Genomic DNA, 20745 nt, shown 5'->3' with positions numbered 1-20745 from the left:
AAATAAATACACAAGTCAAAACAAACACCAAGGATACATACACTTTTCTTTTTTCTTTCTCTTTAAAAATAATTTGAATTTGAGTTAGACTGTAAAGGTCCTAAAAACCTATTCTCTCAATAAGCCTCTTACTGTGAATGATGGTCTCCACCATAAATGCATAATTTTCTGCCAAGGTTGTAACAGTTGGGTTTTTCACTCGAGAGATTTCTGTGTTTTTTTGTCTTTGCTCCTCTAACTGGATTTAAGTGAGTGATGTCACATACTCCTTTGCAACAGTCAAGATTGAATCTGAATCTGGTGACAGTTGCAGGGTTTGTCTTTGTTGCCTGCCTACTGCAAATCAAAAACTTTTGAGTGTTGAAAGTGTTTTTCTTACCTCTAAATTTAAATGAGACTTATTTAGTCGTGACTATTCAATGTTATGGATACATACTTAGGTTTTCAGAGGCTTTAAATATTTAGTCTGTTCACGCAGACTCATAATTTATGTGGATGTGTATGAGTGTGTATGATTGAAGGCACCAGGAAAACATCCATGCCTGTATTTCCATTTTGGCAATGTCATCCTAATTCTCTGAATGCGAGACAATCTGAGACATAGTTTTAGTCACAATGGCCAAGCCCTCCAATCCTCTTAAGGCAGCTTTGTTTTGCTCATTCGCTGTCTGCTGGGAATTGTGTTGTGTTAACGTCGGACTGAGAGCTATAATCCCACCCCCGACCCCCTCACACCCCTAATCTCATTATTAATCCCAGCGCCTCGATTATTTGCATGTTCTTCCTTCAATCTTTGGCCATAATCTGTTTGTGTGTATAAGGATGTGTTTGGGTGGGGTCATATCTGAAAGCCCCTGGTACAGAAAACCATCTTAGAGCAATTCTATGTTGTATTAACTCTTATTTTATCAACATGTATTATTTCATCTCCTTCTTTTCAACACTTCTCTTCTTTTACAACATTCTTTGACCATTTCCTCTTCTCATTCCCCGTTGCTCTGCGGTATTATTTTCCTAATTTCGAGAATTTCTCCCCTCCCTCCCCTCTATCCTCATTTTCTCCATCCCTGACATCCCATGTCTCGCTTCCTCTCCCCCTCTGAACCTGGAGAATTACACAGCAGATGCTGTAGAGCTCAGGCACTGTAGTGTGATTGAAAATCTGACAATCATATGGCATCTGTGTGTCGGGGTTGAGAACTTGGCCTGCTTTGCCTTGTTCTCTACTGTCATGTCTTTGGCTGGTAATTTACAGAAAGTCATTTTCTGTAGTTTCATTCTGGTCCATTTTTCACAAAAGATATGCAGCACATGATGTTTTAGAGACAGCAGAAATTGCAATTTATCATTCACAAACACAATTTTTACATTTTTATTAAAGGGTTAGGTTGTTTTTCACTCTCCAGTTTCGAGTAAGCATTTAGAATAACAAGGCCACTAGGGAAAACTTTCCACTGTTCAAAACAGCAAGTTTCAAAGGCTTGGTAAGTTTCAATTAAAGCTGAATGTACTGTCTATACAAATATACACATTTAATGAAATCTATGTGATCATGTCTCATCTAGCCACGTCAATTATGAAAATAGAAATGAGAAATCTATTTTTTTTAATAAAATAAAACCATAGATAAGACAAAGAATAAAAATGAAATAAAAAGTATAAAGTCTGATTATGATCAATAACACAGTGGTCTGGAGCTTTCACAAATCAAACGCAAACTGCACAAAAATTTCCAAGATATTATAGCATAATTTAAAAAGTTTTGCTAAATGACTTAAAAGAATATTTCACCCTAAAAATTACCATATGTATATCAGTTACTCTTCATGATTTGAAGTAAATGGGGACTGTGCTTAACAACAGCAAAACTATATAAAAACATCTGTTTACAAACACTCACACAATTCGTGCAGTATAATCTAAGTCTCATCTATCCAGTCATATACTCAGTACTTCCGTGCATGAGACTGTATGGATATGTTTAAATCATGTTTTTGCAAAGATGCGTGCTTTTGGGAAGTGCTGAGCATATGACTGGATAAATGAGACTTGGTTTATACTGCAGGAACTGTGTGAGAATTTGTTAATGGATGTTCTAATATAGTGTTGCTGTTGTTAAACGTCCCTGTTTGCTGTTTACGTCAATTCATAAAGAATGTTTGCCTTTTTTGGATTCTCCGTTCACTATGGGGGCAACACACTGAAGGTAACGTGTTCAGTAACTGATATACAAATTAGTATTAATATACCTTAAGACCTTCATTTCATTATTATTCACTCTCCTGGATTCACTCCTACCTCACCAACCAACACCAGTTCATCAGTATAAACAACTGCACCTCCCCCACCGCCCCCCTGTCCCAAGGTGTCCCCCAGGGGTCCCCCCCTTTTCATCCTCTATATGCTCCCCCTTGGCAAGATCAACCGTCGTAACGGCCTCCAGTTCCACTGCTACGCCGACGACATCCAACTGTACATCTCCACCAAAGCCATCACCAACACCACCCACTCCACACTCACCAACTGTCTCACTGAAATAAAATCTTGGATGCAAACAAACTATCTCCAACTGAACAGTGACAAATCGGATATAATCATCATTGACGCCACATCCCGCACCAAAGCCACCCACAATCTCTGCCTCACCTTCGATAACTGCACTCTGTCTCCCTCACCACACACCCGCAACCTAGGAATCATCTTCGACAGCCAGCTAAGGTTTGACCACCACATCAATCACATCACCAGGACTGCCTTCTTCCACCTCAAGAACATCGCCCGTCTCCGCCCCTCACTCACCTTCTCTGCTGCAGAAACCCTTATCCATGCATTTATCATATCCAGACTGGACTATTGCAATAGCATCCTCTATGGCTCATCATTAAAACTCCTCAATAAACTTCAATACATCCAGAACTCTGCTGCCTGCCTGCTCACCCACGCCCGCTCCCGAGACCACATCACCCCCGTCCTCCAAAACCTAAATTGGCTCCCCATCACACATCGCATACAGTTCAAAATCCTCCTCCTCACACACAAAGCACTCAACAACCAGGCCCCCTCCTACCTCACACACCTACTCCACCACCACACCCCCTCCCGCGACCTCCGCTCATCCAAAGAAAATCTCCTCTCACTACCTGCATGGACCAAGCACCGAACCTAGGGGAACAGGTCCTTCTCCATCGCTGCCCCCTCCCTCTGGAACTCACTTCCCAAACCCATCCGTATCTGCACACACCTCCCAACATTCAAGACCATGCTCAAAACTCACCTTTTTAAATTAGCTTTTAATGTATAAGTTTGTGTGTTTGGGGCGTCAGTGGCTTAGTGGTAGAGCAGGCGCCCCATGTACAAGGCTGTTGCCGCAGCGGCCCGGGTTCGACTCCAGCCTGTGGCCCTTTGCTGCATGTCACTCCCTCTCTCTCTCCCCCTTTCACGCTTGTCTGTCCTATCAAATAAAGGCTAAAAATGCCCCAAAAATATCTTAAAAAAAAAAAAAAAAAAAAAAAAAAAGTTTGTGTGTTTTATACTGTTTTATTGTTGTTTTTTATTCTGATTTGGCTCTATTTTATGATTTTTAAAAAACTGTAAAGTGTCTTTGAGCATTTGTCAAAAGCGCTTAAAAATGTATTATTATTATTATTATTATTATTATTATTATTATTATTATTATTGTTATTAGTTCTCTGGCCCAGGACCCAATCCACTATCAAAATATCTGCTCCATCAGAACAGTAACTAGGTAATAAAGGGGTCTTAATATGCAAAGCAATGCAACATTGTTTGCAGATTATATTAACAGAGTGAACAAGGGTGTAAAAATGTCCACATCTCTAATAACTGTGTATTTGTCTGTGTTTGCGTGCATGTGTGTAATCCAGGGATTATCCAGTCATCCTGCTCTGGTCCAGCGGTGAGGCACATAACACGCAGGCTCCATCCTGCCAGACTGAAATCCTGCACTTTTCACTCACTGCTTCTAATTAAATGAAGCTGAAGGGTAAAATTAACTTCTACAAGACACAGCAAGAAAGCTTAGTGGACATGTGTGCGATGAGACTTTATGTTCATCTGCTCTCACATATGTTCAGAGAGAGTATGTACTGCGTGTGTGGGGGGTTGAACACGCTTGTCTGTGCTGGAGCTTCAGGATTAAAAAGTGTTTGAACATCTTAAGCACAGAACACCTGTAGCAGCAGCCGCTACTACAATTTTTTTTTCTGTGATGTTTAAATTCTGCCAAGGTCTCATACATGTTATGTGCTTCACTGGTTCCCTGTCTGTATATAGCAAATTGGAGATGTTCCTCTTCACATTATCACTTCAAAGCTAAGATCTATAATTTATTTAAGTTATAATCATAATTTTATAGCATTTGCATGGCTGGGTGTTGTTAGATGTTAAAGTCAAACTGATATTATACTCCTCAGTGTAACACTGGGGTCGGGGCCAGTGCCTGTTGAGTAGCAGACCAGGCTGGAGGTTCCCTTTTTAAAAAAAAAAAAAAAAAAAACCTGAAGGTGTGCTCCAGTTATTGGGGAATCATACTGTGTAGCCTCCCTGTAAAATATTACTCCAGAGTACTGAAGAGGAGGCTGTGACAGATTATTGCTCTTTACCCTTGCTGGGCTGCTGAGGGTGACATGGGAGTTAACTCATTCAGTCTACATGTGCTTTGTGGATTTAGAGGAGGACCCCCTAGTGAGTCCTGTGGGGAATACTGTGGGTGTTTGGGGTGCAGGGGCCTTTGTTAAGAGCCATCCAGTCCTTTCAGAACCAAAGTAAGAGCTGTGCTGGAATAACCGGCAAAAAGTCAAACACATTTCCTGTGTGTTTTGGTTGTCCCTTGTCACTAAATCTGTTTGTGATATTCATGGACAGGATCTCAAGGCACAGCTGGAGGGAGGACCGTGTCCACTTTGAGGACCTCAGAATTTCGTCTCTGCTCTTTGCAGATGATGTGGTTCTGATGGCTTCATTGGACCGTGACCTCCAGCATGCACTGTGGTGGTTTGCAGCCAAGTGTGAAGCAGTTAGTATTGAGAGTCAGCGCCTCCAAGTCTGAGGCCATGGTCCTCTGCTGGAAAACAGGGGATTGCTCTCTCTCAGTTAGGAGTGAATTACTCCCCAAGTGAAGGAGTTCATGTGTAGACTGCTACACACATTTTTCTACAAACATTTAAGATAGCCAGGCAAAGTATCCTAGGACTGACTTTTCCTCTAGTGCCAACAGGAGGTTGACATTTGTGGCTTTGAGTAAACTGTCTTGATCTGATTCTAATGTCTTTACAACTATTGGTTGGGCTTGGTGATCCCTTGACCTCTTAGGTTATTGTTCTTTATCTGTCCTGTGTTTCTGTTTATGACCAAGCACCAACAAAAGTTAATGGTATTCCCATCAGCTTCAGCTGTAGCTTTTGTTTACAACAAAGCTGTCCCTAGCTGTTCAAATTAATATGTCTTATTATTGTCTGTTTGTATATAAAGTGATTAGTTTTGGTTTGGTTTGCTAGCCACTCAGCTATATCCTAAAAAAAAATAAAGTGATGGAGCACCAGTAAACAGAAGCTGCATTTACAGTATGCAAAAGCTTAAAAAAAAAAAAAAAACATGAATAAACTATAGCTAACAAGACAACATCAAGGATGACTCTGGATGGTTTTGCCATCTGTGTTGTGGCTGAAACATCATTTTTGTTTACCTCTAACAACTATAGAGTGTAACAATGTACAGACGATTTCAGCTTTATTCTTGAACCAGTGCCAGTGTGAAAAATGACTCTTAATTTCATCATAACATTCAAATTCTGAAGTAACCGTTGAGACAGTGATAAAAGCTTAGGTCCAGGCATTGGTGTTTCATTTAATTGGTTGCAAAGAGCCCTTCACTTCCACCATTAAGGATCCGAGCCTGAGGATACACAGAGCATCAGGCTGAATTACACAAAGTTAAATAGGGTCACCATGTCTTCTCTACCACTAGAAGCACCAAAGAGCTTATTTCATCATCATGTTTGTAGTTAAAAGGATTTGTTGAAACGCTCTCACCCCACTTCTGGCCTTGTTTACAGAGTGATTTATGCTAATGAAGACACTCTTTTCAGTTCACTTGTTTGCTTGGATTTTGAAACAAGAACTGGCAGGATGTGACAGCTAACATGCTAGATTTTTCATCTAGTAGGAGGTTGTGAAAAGTTTGCTTCTATTTTTATAACGCTAAGAAACACAGAAACAAACAAGAGCTGTATATGTTGAGTTAGACGCCGCCAAGAATACTCTGAAAATCTCATTTTTCATCTGCAAGTCAGACCCCATAACAGTAGAAAGGCCATGCAGTTAAACACTGTCAGGAACAGCAGCACTGATGTCTGCATCCACCGAGGCCTCGTAAACTAAATGCTATGAAACCAAATGCTGAAATATCTGAGCCACTGGCAGTTAATGTTAACTTGAAGCATGTGCTTTTATAGAAGAAAAGTGGGGGAAATACACTGCAGTTTTAACAATGAACAGTTGGATGAAACACACGTGACTAGAAGTGTAAAATCTTTGATTTAATGTAGCACAGTGGGAAGCAAGAAAGGCCAGGGTGGGTAAACTGTTCAATATTCCTTTAACAAAGCTGCTTTGTTTGCTGAAAGCTAACCTTTACCAAACTGTTCAGTCTGTGTTATTGTCAGAGTTTGCAGTTGAGAATTAAGTTTCAGAGTTTATGGTCATTTCAGTGAACCTTTACAGACAAATCCTGAGAAGAAAAGGGATGGCAGATAACATGACGTGGTTTAACCAATTCAAAATCATTTGCATGTGCTCCTGTCTTTATTGATCCTCCAATGAGTTATAGTGATTTCCAAGTTTTAATGAGTTGAATTTTCATAATCCTTGTGGAGAAATTTTCCCTCTGAATCATAACTATACAAAACAGAGGCTTTGTGAGCTTTGTCTCACTCAGACAAATAGAATTTCCAGCGATCCCCTTACTCTTTCCCATGTACATCGGCTTGACATCGTGGGATCATCCCTTTATCAAAAAACAGTGGCTTCTCTGTCAACATGTCAAAACCGCAAAGAAAACTCTTGTTCAATTTAAACATCATTTCCTGTCCAGCCCCAATTGCTATTCATGCTAAAGTCTGCATAGTTTTCATTTAGCTGTTTTTCTGGGGAGGTAAGTGTCCATATGTATGCCTGATACATTTGTATGAAAGGATAAATGCAACAGCCATTCAAGTGTTGAATTGTTGCTGGAGGCACGGGAGACACATTCAGACTTGGGCATCAGGAGGTTGGAGCTAATAAGAGGATTTTATGTCAGAATGTCTCCAGCTGTCCCTATGTCAGTTTTTTTCCCCAAATTCTATGACTCCAGAATGTAAAAGCAAGATATTTAGGAAGTGTGTGGGAAGAGTTTGATGGGAGGTAATGTGAATAGGAAATGTAAATCTTGACAGATCTGTATATCTTGCTGCATTAAACCATTCTGGTGCTGATGCCTATTTTACACATAAAGAGACGATTTAGCTTGAAAAATAGCTGAATATGAGCCCTGAAAGAAAAGCTAAAATGTTTTCAGCATCAATCTCCTTTAAATAAAGCCTTGTGTTTTGTGGTTATATCCTGTAGCCAGTTCATTTTACACTTACAGTCCACACTCTCTCTGCTCTCATAGAAGAGCATAGACAACTCTCATGTTGTCTCAGTGCAACCCTGCTGCTTCCAAATAGCATTCATATTAGAGGTCTTCATGAAAAGCTGTGGACTTGATCTGAAACAGACCTGTGCAAAACGGAACCGATATTCACAGAAAACATCCTGATGAAAATCAATCAGAGTATTAATTGACCACATTCAAAATGTGGTTGACCAGAACAGACCTAAGCAGAATGGGAACAGTGATGGTGGCGGCAGCGTAATGCCCCACAGATTAAAGTGGAATGAGAGAGGTTTTTGCTTTAACTTATTATTATGATGTAAATGTTGATTGCACAATGCAATGGCTACAGAATAGCAACACCATCGGCATACAGATTGGTTCCCTATAAGCCTCATTTTCACTATGAATTCTGTCTGGCATCTGGTAGGATCTCCCGGGAAAATTAGGCTTGATTTATGACGCACGATAAGTTTCTTTCCGCGGGTGCTATTGATAGCTAACCCCGGTCACCAGAGAGAATCATTGTAAGTTCTTTGCAGTTACACTCCCCAGTAGCAGAAATGGCTGATGGTTGAGCAACTGAATCAGCTGTGGTAGTTGGTAGGCTCTGAGACAAACAAAAAGGGATACGAAACTTTAATTGTCATTACACTGCTGTGCAAGATGACATTTGTAAATTACAAAGTCTGTGATAATTGTGTGTGTACCCAGTATTATTTAAAAAAGTACAAAGTCTGCCTCCTGTCTTCTTGCCCACTTCAGATGTCATGTGTGCACTGTGCAGTGAGCAACCTGCTAGTTCCACGGCAGCATCAGGAATGTTGCTGTTCAGCCATGTCTTGGTCAGAGGCAGGACGCAGCAGTCCTTTGTGCCCCACAGTCATGTTACCCTCAGTTTTAGCTTGTTGGAAAGGGATCCTACACTTGTGAGAAGGATGGTCAGGAGAGATAGTCTATGCGTAGCATTTAGCTTAGCTTGTAGCCCTGTTCACTACACGATCACACCTGATAATGAATCCGCTTGGACTTTCTCAGACTGAGATGGATCAAGTCTGGTCTTGGTTACTAGAAAACAATTCTGCTTGGTTGAGTCCTACAGCTATTTTTCAGTTGCCACAAGCAGAAATAGTAGGAATAGCCAAGGGTGCAATGTCCTGTGGGGGCAGGGGAGGGGGAGGCCATCCCACTTTTCAAAATCTCATTTGCGCCCCTCTCACTTTGGTGTCAGGTTGATGTTCTCACTAAAATTATTTTCTTAATGTCCAGCTAGTCCACATGAGAGAAGAGAGAAGTTACGAAAGATGGGCAGATCTGAAGTCCACCTGAACTTGTTGGAGGTTGTTAGGCTGCATGCAGCCTGAAAGGAATACTAGCATAGCACAGCATGACTTAAGAAATGTATCTGTGCATTATGTTTATCTAAAACAGATTTCGCTGATGAACGTTAATATAGGAATACAATAAAAAGTAATGGTAATGTTTTCAGTAATGTGGTGCCTCAACAGCAGTGTTCTCACTTGGCCAAACAATCCAAGCTAAAGGTGAGTAAACTTTAGAATTCAAGCATGTGGCCTCAAACATGCTGGACTTACCTACATTCTTGTTGCCTCATACTGTAGCCAACACTTCCTCCTTCAAATTTGAAACTGTTTCACAATGTTCAGCTGTAGCAGCTGTTAACAACTGTAACAAGGTTCACAAATTCCCTTCAGCATGAATAAAAATACTAATTGCAACTTCATTTTAATTCACCTCATCTTCAGTTGCAACACACCAGTGAGAAACAACATACTCTGCTCTTAATGAGCAAAATAAGTGTGAAAAGACCTGGGAGTGCAAATTAAGACCTCAGCAGTTATGGGATTATTAGAACATTTGCTGCCATAGTATTAAATAAAAGTTTCCTTTAGTGGCACCAGGCAGGTCGTTTGTTTTGATGTGTTCATTCCCTTCACATTTTTTAATCACAGACATCATTTGAGAGAGTTTGCTTTGAAACTAACTGCAGCACAGACACACTCACACACTGTTACACACAAACACCACAGGCACTTTGCCTTCATGTCTCCCTCACAGTCTCATAAGCATATGCTTTGAGGTTATGTTCACTCCTTTAATTTCCTTCTAATTCCTCCCTTCACTTCCATCGTGTCCCCTGCTCTCCCTCAGATATTATACCAGTCTTCATTCACCATGGACAGACATTACTGAAAGCTGGAAATGAATGACTTGTTGAGTTTAGGCTCAAAAGCATTATATGTGATAAGGGCTCATTGTCTTTGTGTTGACATATCTCTGATACATACCTCTGAGGTTCTTTGCAGTTAGGACATTAACAGCAGCAGCCAAACTGGAACCTGATTACTGAGTCATACTGCTTTCCTACATAACCTAGTTTAAGTTTAAGATCACCCCACATTGTACAGCTTTGTAATTCTGGAGGCCAGATAGTAGGCCAACTAATCTCTAGCACTGGGGATTCATCATGTCTGGCAGAAGCAAAAAGTTAGCATACAACTAGCACTACAAGATGTTTACTGATTTTGATGCACTAAGAAAGAGCTTTCAAACCTCAAGACGAGCCCGCTATCTCAATGTTAACTTTCTTTTTTTAATGGCATAAGTTGCTGGGTATTCAGGATTGATTTAAGATAAGCCTAGCAGTACAGTGGCTTACAACTACACCTATGTATTACCAATACAAACACAACTCAAATCCTGAGATTACTGATTACTGAATGTCTTTCTAATCAGTACACTATACTCTTTCATGTGGCATTTGATTCAAAGCTTCTTGAATGGCAAAAATTTAATGTCCTTTATTATGAGAAAATCTGCTAATATTAATGGAAATTGCATTAAAGTACAGTGTGTGTTTCCAGCACTGACACGTCAGCTGGTATGTTAACTTAAAAATTCTGATGGCTTTCTTCCTGAGGGCAAGCACATCTTTTCATCTATCTATATATTTGTAAAAAAAATATTTTCATACTGAATTTTACCTTACAAAATCTCAGGAATATTTTACCAGGACTGTTACACAGAGTTTTTAAGAAATTGTGACAGGCAACAGTGGATGTATGCATTTTTAAAAAATAAATAAATAAAGGAAAGAAAAAAAAAAACAACTGACATGTAAACACTAAATTACAGTCAGGTCTTGACAAGTGTTGATAACATATTATTCAAAGTGTCAAATTATTTTATAAATGTGCTAATTACCTGATAACACTAACAACAATGGAATCGAAGCAGACTGCAACTTGGCCAGAAGGGGTTATCAAGGGCCGTCTGTGCAATGAATGAAAATACCAACATAGCACCCTTGCTGACACTATAAACGTTATAAAGTTACACCTTTGTGCTGCGTGTGTGAAACAGAGCTGCTTGTTTACTCGTGGTAAGGGTGTGTGTGTGAGCTGAATTAATAGATACTCTACTTGGTAGTTGTAGTCTATCAAGTGACAGTAAGACGGCACCTGAATGCGGGCATGAGATGTGTTTATAAAAACACTGCGCAATGATGATACAGACATTTCATACAGCAGATGCAATAACGCTGACCTGCAGATGTGCATTCATCCCTCTGGACTGTTAATGTGAGTCTGCCATTAGTCTGTTTGTCACTGTTAAGAAAATGCAGTCTCCAGTGTAGTTCATACACTTCACTGATAAACAACCACTCACCCACCCACCCGCTCGCTACACACTTTAGTTTTAACACTAAGTTTAAGTTGTCCCAGCACCTATAACTGGCTGAATATTTGTGACAAAGCTCTCAAGTTTTGGAACCAAGAACCCCTATTTTTCCACTACAGCTAGCAATGTTTTGAACGTATCTATCTACTGTATAACACAGAATATCTAACCTGTATCTCAGTAAGAAAGGGGAAACAATATAGTTAACAGATAACACTAAGTTTAAACCTTGTTTTTTTTTTTTTTAATAAATTAACAGTTTGAATAATATCTGGTTTAAGAGTGTCCTTCAGCCCTCTACAGAATAGTCTCAAAATACAATGAACTCACTTGATACTTTTATAGTCGTGCTAAAATTTTGTGGCCTGTGCTGCAAAACTTCCAACCTCTGTAGCACCAGTGCTATTTGCAAAAAAAGTTAGCATACAGCCCTGTTATCTCAGCAGGTAATATCATGAGACCTTGAAGTTGTTCTGTCTTCATGCAGGTCAGGTCTGCATCAGTACAAAGACCTCATAACAACAAACTCATGTTTTTCCCAGCAGCTGATGGACAGAAATTTCCAGGTACTTTGTTGTACCAATGCTTTGGTGAGCCCTGGGCTATTAGAAACTAAAGTGAGTGTAAAAATTGGCTCATTTTGAACTTGGAAAAAAAAATCATGCTACATTTACAGGGAACTGTAGGTCAACAGTCTGCCATTATTTATGTTACTGTTCATATCATTCTCTTATCTGTGTATTTCTTTGTCACTAATGATCCATCCAAGAACAGAAGTAACAGATAACCCAGCTACACTAGTTCATCCATCATGTTAATCACTGGAATAGATTTCATCCTGAAGGATGCAGATGATGATGTAATGATGTAAGTGCATCTGAGATACAGAAAATATAAGGTCACATTTCATATCATTTTTCTGTTTGCATATCGTTTCACATGAAATCAAAGTATTTTGAAGAGGTCAAAATGTGCAATGTGAAAGATAGTACATTTATATTTCATAAATTAGGGCATACCATTGTAAAAGAGTGCTGAGTAATGCTGCACAAATATTAATGGTACAAGAATTTCAGCAGTGTGCTTATTTTCCTGTTGCAGTTGCACCATGCTGATGAGGTTAATTAGGGGACATGGTTGAACTCTGGCATTGATGCCTTATTTGCCTAACACAGACAATGCTAATGTTAGGTGATTTATCAGTGCATTATATGTAACGTAAATAACTCAAAAGTACTGAAATCTGTGTAGAACACTTTTCCAGAAGTGAGACCCAATGGACCCATTGACTTTATGCCCTCATAATGAGGCTTCAGGGGAAAGACAAAGGTTAAAATAATTATCTCACACTGTAACCTCCACAACCAGAAAACAACAAAGAGCATAGAGAGAAACAGCAAAAAGAGAAAGGGATATATAGAGAGACCCTCCAGTAACAATATAAAAAGAATAGCCTATTAAATCTGTTCTCTACATGGCTTCAACTTTAATCTCAAAAGGAGGGGGTACAATCATGCCCAAAATTACCCTTCGTGCACTCTGTGATCTTTGAATCACCAGCTCATTACTCCTATTGTCCCAGCTAAGTCTGTCTCAGTCTGCTGACCTCCTAAACCACAGTTACACTTTGGGATTCAGTGAGAAATGAAAACTAAAATTATTTCAGTAATTCTTAAGACAGCAAATGAAAAAATGAAATATTGTCAAACATCTATTTTTTCTGTAAAAGACTAAAGAAGTCAGACTGATTGAGCAACTCTTAGGTGTGAAACAAATGTGATACATACTGTAATGTGTTAACACATATCCATGTTGGAAAGAAAGTGTCAACGTCAATGTTCAGTAAAATCACTCCAAAGCGATACCATTTCATTTACATGTTAATAGTTTCATAATATTGCATCACTGGATTCATTCATACATACTTTTACTTTTCAGCATTTTCTGTTTTAGTCATATCTAAGCTCCAAGTTCCTTCCTGTGAATGACTAGGGAAACTAAACAGCATTGGCACTCTAGGTTATTGTCATTTTTGGTGTGAGATTGAAAAATAACAATTTCTGTCTGCACTAATTCTTATAGGCTCTGCTACCTCAGGGCACGCACATATCAACATTTTGTAATTGGTGACTACCATATTGTAACTAGAATAACAAGAGTGATTTGTTATGCTATTAGAAAAAAACTGATGGCTTTCTACCTCTCTACGAAACTCTGCCCCTCAGGCTCTGTTTCGGTATGGCCTTCATTTTCAACTCACCTGTAGCCATGCTGAGTGTCCACACACACACCACCATTGAAGCAGGGGTTTCTCGGATATGCAGTGCAGGGCTGATGGGACTGCTCTCTGCCTGGGCAGGAGCACACAGCTGTAGATTCCACTGTCACAGATACAAGACTCATAGTCCCACAATCCACGACTGTGGGTGTGTCCCGCACATTCAAAACGTTGGTGCAGCCGCCGGCCCCGGCACACTCTGAGCTGGGACACTCGTCTACCCGGATTTGGAACACGCTGACCTGCAGGAATGACTGAAGCTGGATGGAGAAAGATAGAGAAAAAGAAACCAGATATTGGCTTGAGTATTGATATGATACTGGTGAAACACAAATACCGTCACATACACAGAGTATTCAGTAACTGAATATATTCGGCCGAATATTGCAAAAAAACACACATTCGGTGGAATAACTGTTGCAATCAAACAGCATGAGGTGACGGACGGAGTAAAATGTCGGCAGTGTGGTGATATTTTACTCCGTCCGTCACCGCACTCGCATTTGTGACTAAAAATAGTTTTGTGCAAGCACGCTGTGCAAGTGCAGAGTTCAACCAGCAGCCGCAATACGGCAGCCATAGTGCTCTGCGGTGCAAGATAAGGCTTACCGGCGACGGAGAATTCCGGCTCCAATAATGTCCTCTTCTTGGCGTCATGACTGCCCAGTAGTACCTGGACAGCCGAGCCATGGCGGCACACAGGTATGTGACGTGTCAGAGGAGAAACGAGCCGTTCACATTACTCTTTGTGGCAGGTAACGGTCCACAAACCTCACCGCACTTTAGGGAATGTTCCTTACTTATGAAGGGACTGTCAGGGGAGGAGGGTGGCTGGTTGATTTTTATTTTATTTATTTTATTTTGATCCCCCCTATGTTAATCACTTACTGATGCTGTTTTTGAAGTATGAATAAGTCAATAAGTAATTTATTCCATTGAAATATCAGTGATGTATTATAGAAAAGTGATTTATCTTTTTATAAATGACAAAAGGCACATCTGCCTCATTTTTGCTGACTGTATGACTCAGAACCGTCATACTTTCACTGGTATTGTACCATAGGTCCCAATTTTGGTACCGTGACAACACTAATCTGGAGGGGATGAATGAAAAACTAAAAAACGGTATTTGGTATTCGGCCAAGCGTTTAATTTTATTCGGCTTCGGCTTCAGCCACAAATTTTCATTTCGGTGCATCCCTACATCCCGGTAAATTGACAGTAGAGTGTGGAGGTTGGTAAAAGTAGAAATCAGTTAAGTTCACTATGATACCAAAGTATGGAAGCACATTACTTTCACTGCAATGAAAAAAAAAATTGTCAGTCATATTGAGCAACTTCATTGAAAATAATGACTAATAACTGAGAATAATGACTAATAATACCTTGAAATAATGATAAAGATAATATCTCAAGATAATGAGAAACTATCAAGTTATAATTTAAGAAAGTTTTTCATTATAATGGCTTCCAGGGTGTTTTTCACACTGGTGGAAATGGGCCTCCATATGGAAGCATGTACTGTCATACCACATTTAAATGTAGAAACAGGAACATACTGTAGATGTAGGTCCAATATGGATGCAACATGGATGCAACAGACATGTTAACACCAGATAGTGGGGAGGCTCACGATATGTTCAACTGCATCCCAATTAGGGATGGGAATTGATAGGATTTTATCGATATCGATGCCATTATTGATTCTGCTTATTGATCCGATTCTTTATCGATTCCCTTATCGATTCCTCCTGTGAATTAATGATATCACCTCCTGTTGTTTGTAACCCAACACATTTGCTTTCAGAACATTTTATTATGAACCTTAAAGCCATGGTCTAGTTTAGAAAGATGATGAGAAAGATTTGAAAAAAAGCATCCCCAGCCTGAGTGTGTCAACACCACGCAGCTAGTGCAGCTAACTCAGGTGAGGCAGCTAACGCAGCTAGCCCAGCATATTATAACAACAAATAGCGTGCAAATCAACTCAACTGCCCTCATCTTACCATCCTTGGTGTTCCCCTGAAATCCGACAACAGGAGCGGGGATGCGCCGAAGCTCCACAGTCGGCTAGCAGCTCCAGGGAGGCTAACAACAACAGCGCCACGACCGCTGTCCACCTGGAGCGGGGATGCGCCGAAGCTCCAAACTGGGCTAGCAGCTCCAGGGAGGCTAACAACAACAGCGCCCCGCCCGCCGTCCACCTGGAGCGGGGATGCCCTGAAGCTCCAAACTGGGCTAGCAGCTCCAGGGAGGCTAACAACAACAGCACCTCGCCTGCCGTCCACCTGGAGCGGGGATGCACCGAAGCTCCACAGTGAGCTAGCAGCTCCAGGGAGGTTAACAACAGCGTGAAGTGAAGCTACAGCTTTGACCGCTTCTGTCTCTCCGCCATTACATCTTCTTTGTTGTTAAACGGGCTGCTGACTGACGAGCATAGATTCAGCATAGTGAAAAGAATCGATAAGGGAATCGTTAAGCATAAAGGCTAATGATGTCGATGAATTGGACCAGTTGGAACCGGTTCTTAACAGGAACCGGTTCTCGATTCCCATCCCTAATCCCAATAATCTGTGAACATGCTTTAATTAAAATCCATCCATCCATCCATCCATCCATCCAATAAGCTATTACTGAAACGGCAAATGGATGCATAGGTAATAATGTCTGGCTAATCTAGTTTACACAAACCAATAATCACATGTGCATACCCACCAACACAGAGATAAACAACACATTGCTGATGTGGAAGTGCTTATTCAGTGTGAGAATGTAATACAGTACAGCAGGCAGTTTGGGTCTAAGAACTGTTTTTCTGCACTAGTTCCTGAAAAAGTGGGCTAAACGGCGATGAGGCAGAAAGGGAACCATGACTCTCTAGGTTGAGCAGTTTGATAAAGCACTGGAAGGGAAAATGGAAATGAAATTGAATATGTGCTGTAATGTTGTGGAGTAGGTGTGTGTGTGTGTGTGTGTGTGTGTGTGTTGCTGCATGTGCATTCAGATGCGCCATCCTTGGCTGGTTAGAGTGACACTGGCCAAAGAGATTTCTACAGTTTACATACACATGCATGTACTCATGTAGCATAGGCATGGACACTTATGCCCACACTCTCACACACAAATACACATACAGAGCCACTCAATGTAAATCTTGTTGAACCAAAAGAGGGTGACTTCATGCTCAATGTTCTGGACTGATTGGACCTCATTCAGTGTGACTGGATTGCGCTCACTAACCATGCAATTCACATCTATTCCACTTATTCCAACAAATGCCCTGTGCTGCAGTGGCTGTATCTTTGATACAGGCTGTGTTTAATGGATCATTGTTATTGCTGACTGATGTCTCATATCAGTTGAACTTGTAGATTTGCCAGTATTTGTTGTGGTAGTTTTTCCATTTAAAACGACCTGCTTTCATTAAACCTACCTGCGTCATTACTGCATTCCCTTGGTAGTCAAATTAGACACAAATGCTTCTATTCATCGGTTTCCCTTGGCTTTAATGCTTCCGAGAGGATGTGCAGCCTTGTGCATATTAAATTAAACATGGAGGGGGTTGTGTGGGCATTTGATGGTGGAATGGGGCCTATGGTGTATCATATACTCTATCTATAAACCCTCTTCCCTATGCTCTTTGTGTCATTGGGCAATACATGGCAGTTTGTTTTGCTTAAATGATCACAAAACAAGCTGTGGAGATGGTGTTGATTGACGTTGGATTGTTTTGTAGGACAGTGTAGCAACTGCAATAAGTGATCACACTCAAAGTTAGCGTTTTAGGGATGTCAAAACAGTGTCCTCGTGTAAAATCTGTGTTGCAAACCAGTCCAATTTATGAATAAAGATGGTGTAAAGGTGTGTCTGCAGTGCACTTAACTGTAGAAACAAAACTGGAAAAAAAATCAGAAAACTAAGATGTAACATGTATAACATGCTCCACAAAAATATATAATCGAGGTATGACACATGGTGTCTTGCACTTGAATGAAGGTGAAAATGTTATGCAAGGCTATTTCATTTTTGCCCAAAAAATAAAAATAAAATAAATAGACAAATTAGATTTCTGTGTGTATGGAACATCAGTATTTGGCCTTTAAAAAAACTTTATCCTTTATCTTTTGTCATTCAGAAAAAATCCTATGAAAAGACCCGATCCCGCAACAAATTTGTCTTGCTAACAAGCCTTGTGAGTTCAATGTTGTCCACACATAAAAGAGACATGCAATTGCATTTGATGACATACTCCTCCATCAACATGGATAAAGCCAGTAAAGTAAGCATCTTTAAGTCATTTTGGCTGTCTTTAAATTTTTTTAGAATGCTTAATTCTAACACGCTTAGAATGTCAATTATGATCATCCATGGTGGTTTTAAATTTGTAAAACTTCCCTTGAGCCAAGAAAAGTAATTTTGAATCCATGACGCCATCACAATGTAATGTCTAGGGAGTCTACACTGCAGAAGAAGTTTCTTTGGATGTTTGTCTTTTTTAATTTCATGAATACATATTAGCATTGGAATCTATTGTAAGTGATCAATTGATTTATTTATTTATCTTAAAGATGGCTTATGTCAATAGTTTCTCTCCTCAATGTAGGTCAAGTTCTGTGTAGCCTCCTTCCAAGCACAGGATAACAGATCCTTCAAATCCTTGACATTAAAAGCCAGTGAGACACACTCATGCAGTTTAGAAATGTCTACAGTTGGAGAGGAAAGTAGCGAAGTGAAGATGTGTAGGGAGGTATGATTGTGGGGGGTAGGAGATGCAGGGAGTACAGACAGGAGGGAGACATGTAGGGGTTAAGGGGGACTGTGGTGAAGTCAGCATCATGCTGTGTCACATGGTTAAAAAGCAGTAGGAGGACAGTTCACAGAGTCACCTGAAAATAACTTTTGATTTTTGTTTGCAAGACCCACACTCAATCATATATACAAAACAACAACAAAACTGGGTTTATTAATTACATCCCAAAGGGGGGCTTCATTAAATCTATTGATCATTTCTTGTTTGTTTGGTATGTCAGTAAGACATTTTAGATTATTGACAGAAGAACACAGTTGTTTTTCCCTCATTCTTTATTTCTTATTCATGGCAATGGCTACAACTTTTTCATGTGCTTCTTTTCAGGTTAGGATGTGCTCAGTATTGTGTCATTTCTCCATAGTAAGACTGATTATATTTTGAGATATATATTTCCTTGCTCAATAGTCCATCTACATGACTTTCTCTAGAAAACACTTTATCCCACCCTGGAGTCTCTTAACCCCCAAAGCCTATATGGTTGAAAATGATTCAACACTGCCCATCTTTTGTGCATAGTCTCTCAAATGTTGAGGAAATTTACAGCGAGCCATACATTGGATCTTTTAAAAGCGGAGCAATGTGTATAGCAAGCAACAAAGGATCAGAGGGACGTATTGTTCCTTGGACTATTGTTCCAATGCACTGAGAAGCTTTCACAATCCTCTCCCACTGCCCTTAGGGCTACATTAACAAGATGAACCTTGGTATCTGGGAACCATACCAATGATTTTTAAAGAGTCGAAAACCAATGTAGTGTCATTAAAAGTCAAGTGGAGCACGCTGGATTGAAAACACTGAGGGATAACTTCCATTATTGAGGGAGAGCAGGGAGAAATAGAGAGACATAGGGAATAAAGATTTTTTTTTAAATCTCCTACTTCTGAGGCATTACTGGAGAATTGAGAACATTAATAATAAGCGCTGCTTCATCTCCTGCACCCCTCCCCCCTCATTCCATCCCTCCTCCTTCCCCTTCCTCCTCTATCTCTCCAGCTCTCGTTCATCCTCTCCATCGCCACGCTTCACATCTCATTCTGATCAATGTCTTCTCCGGAGAACCTGGCTGAATTCAGATGAAACGCTGGGCGCTCTCCTCACAAATCACACCTGAAAGCCTAGGCAACCTCTACGCTTACACATCTTTCTCTCTCTCTCTGCTTCTCTCTGTGGCCATGCTATTCTCATCCTTAAAACTTAATCATGCACTTGCATGTTTTTCTCTACATCTTGTCTAAATCTCTCCATATCTTTTGCCTCCTTTCTTCCTCGACAATGGTCACATAAAGACAAAGAGAGGGCACCCGGGAAAGAGGCTAAAAAAGAGGCAAAGGGTCAAGTGTAGTGATTGACCTGAACTGACCACCATGGCCATGACTTAACTCTGGACTTGCACTGTTTCCCCCCTTACAGACATACACATGCAAATACAGACTGGTTCATCATTCCCTCTGAGGGCTCCAGGTCAGCTCTCTCTTTTTCTCTCCCTGCTGCTGAAATGCATACAATTCAACTTTCTATGGTTTTCTCTCTCTCAGACTCATATACACACACACACACACACACACACACACACACACACAAACACACAGGTCTCCTGCTCCCATTCAGACTTTTGAAACGTGAAATGAGGTCTGACTGGAGCCAGCGGCCAGAGAATAGCAGTGTGATGAAATGAATCATTTGTTTTTTCTGTATAATGATGTGCTTTTTTATATTTTCAATTTTGCTTTGCGTGCCCTCTTTAGTGGGTGAAATGTAATTTATTATCACAATGTATGACAAAATATAGGAAGATCTAATTTTACACACCTTTCTCGTTTGACAGACACGTTCTGATGGAGTTTTTTTTCCCTCCTTCCCATGACTGCCAAACAGCCAAAGTATTACAGGCATAATCCACACTGTGCATTTCTGTTAGAGTCAAATTGGGTTGGATTTAAAAGGATGTTCCACACTCATGGACTATGAATAAAGTAGAAATTACAGGTTTCTTTTTTTTCCACTGGGTTGGCCCAGAAAAAACTGTCCAAGACAAGGGCCTAAATCAGGCCTCATTTCCCTGTGTCCTAAATAACAGAAATGGTTTGACTGCTTATTCTAGGTGGAGGATGATCTGTGGAGACCAGTATATATTACTGACATTAAAAAGAAGTCAAAAATGTTCACCGCAGGCGGTCCGTTCAGACAAACTATACAAGCTGTGTCTTTGGCAATCTGAGTTGGTCTTTTGGGAAGAAGGGGAGAGAGATTTGGCATATGAAAAAGCCATCAATTAGAAATACTATTTAAGGCTTAAGGTTTT

The 20745-nt window shown here is 40.3% G+C and overlaps 1 protein-coding gene across 1 annotated transcript in view; it reads right to left on the bottom strand.

The window, feature by feature from the left end:
- Nucleotides 1-20745, bottom strand: part of LOC117250859 (neural-cadherin) — a 460454-nt gene that overhangs the window by 137133 nt on the left and 302576 nt on the right. The window contains exon 26 of the mRNA XM_033616852.2: nucleotides 13616-13893. Coding sequence (XP_033472743.2) covers nucleotides 13616-13893 — 278 coding nt within the window. The remainder of the gene's footprint in view (nucleotides 1-13615; nucleotides 13894-20745) is intronic.

Source organism: Epinephelus lanceolatus, chromosome 2 (genome assembly GCF_041903045.1).
Source record: "Epinephelus lanceolatus isolate andai-2023 chromosome 2, ASM4190304v1, whole genome shotgun sequence".
NCBI lineage: Eukaryota > Metazoa > Chordata > Actinopteri > Perciformes > Serranidae > Epinephelus > Epinephelus lanceolatus.
The sequence above is the reverse complement of the archived record's forward strand: the minus strand, read 5'-3'. Positions and strand labels throughout refer to the sequence as shown.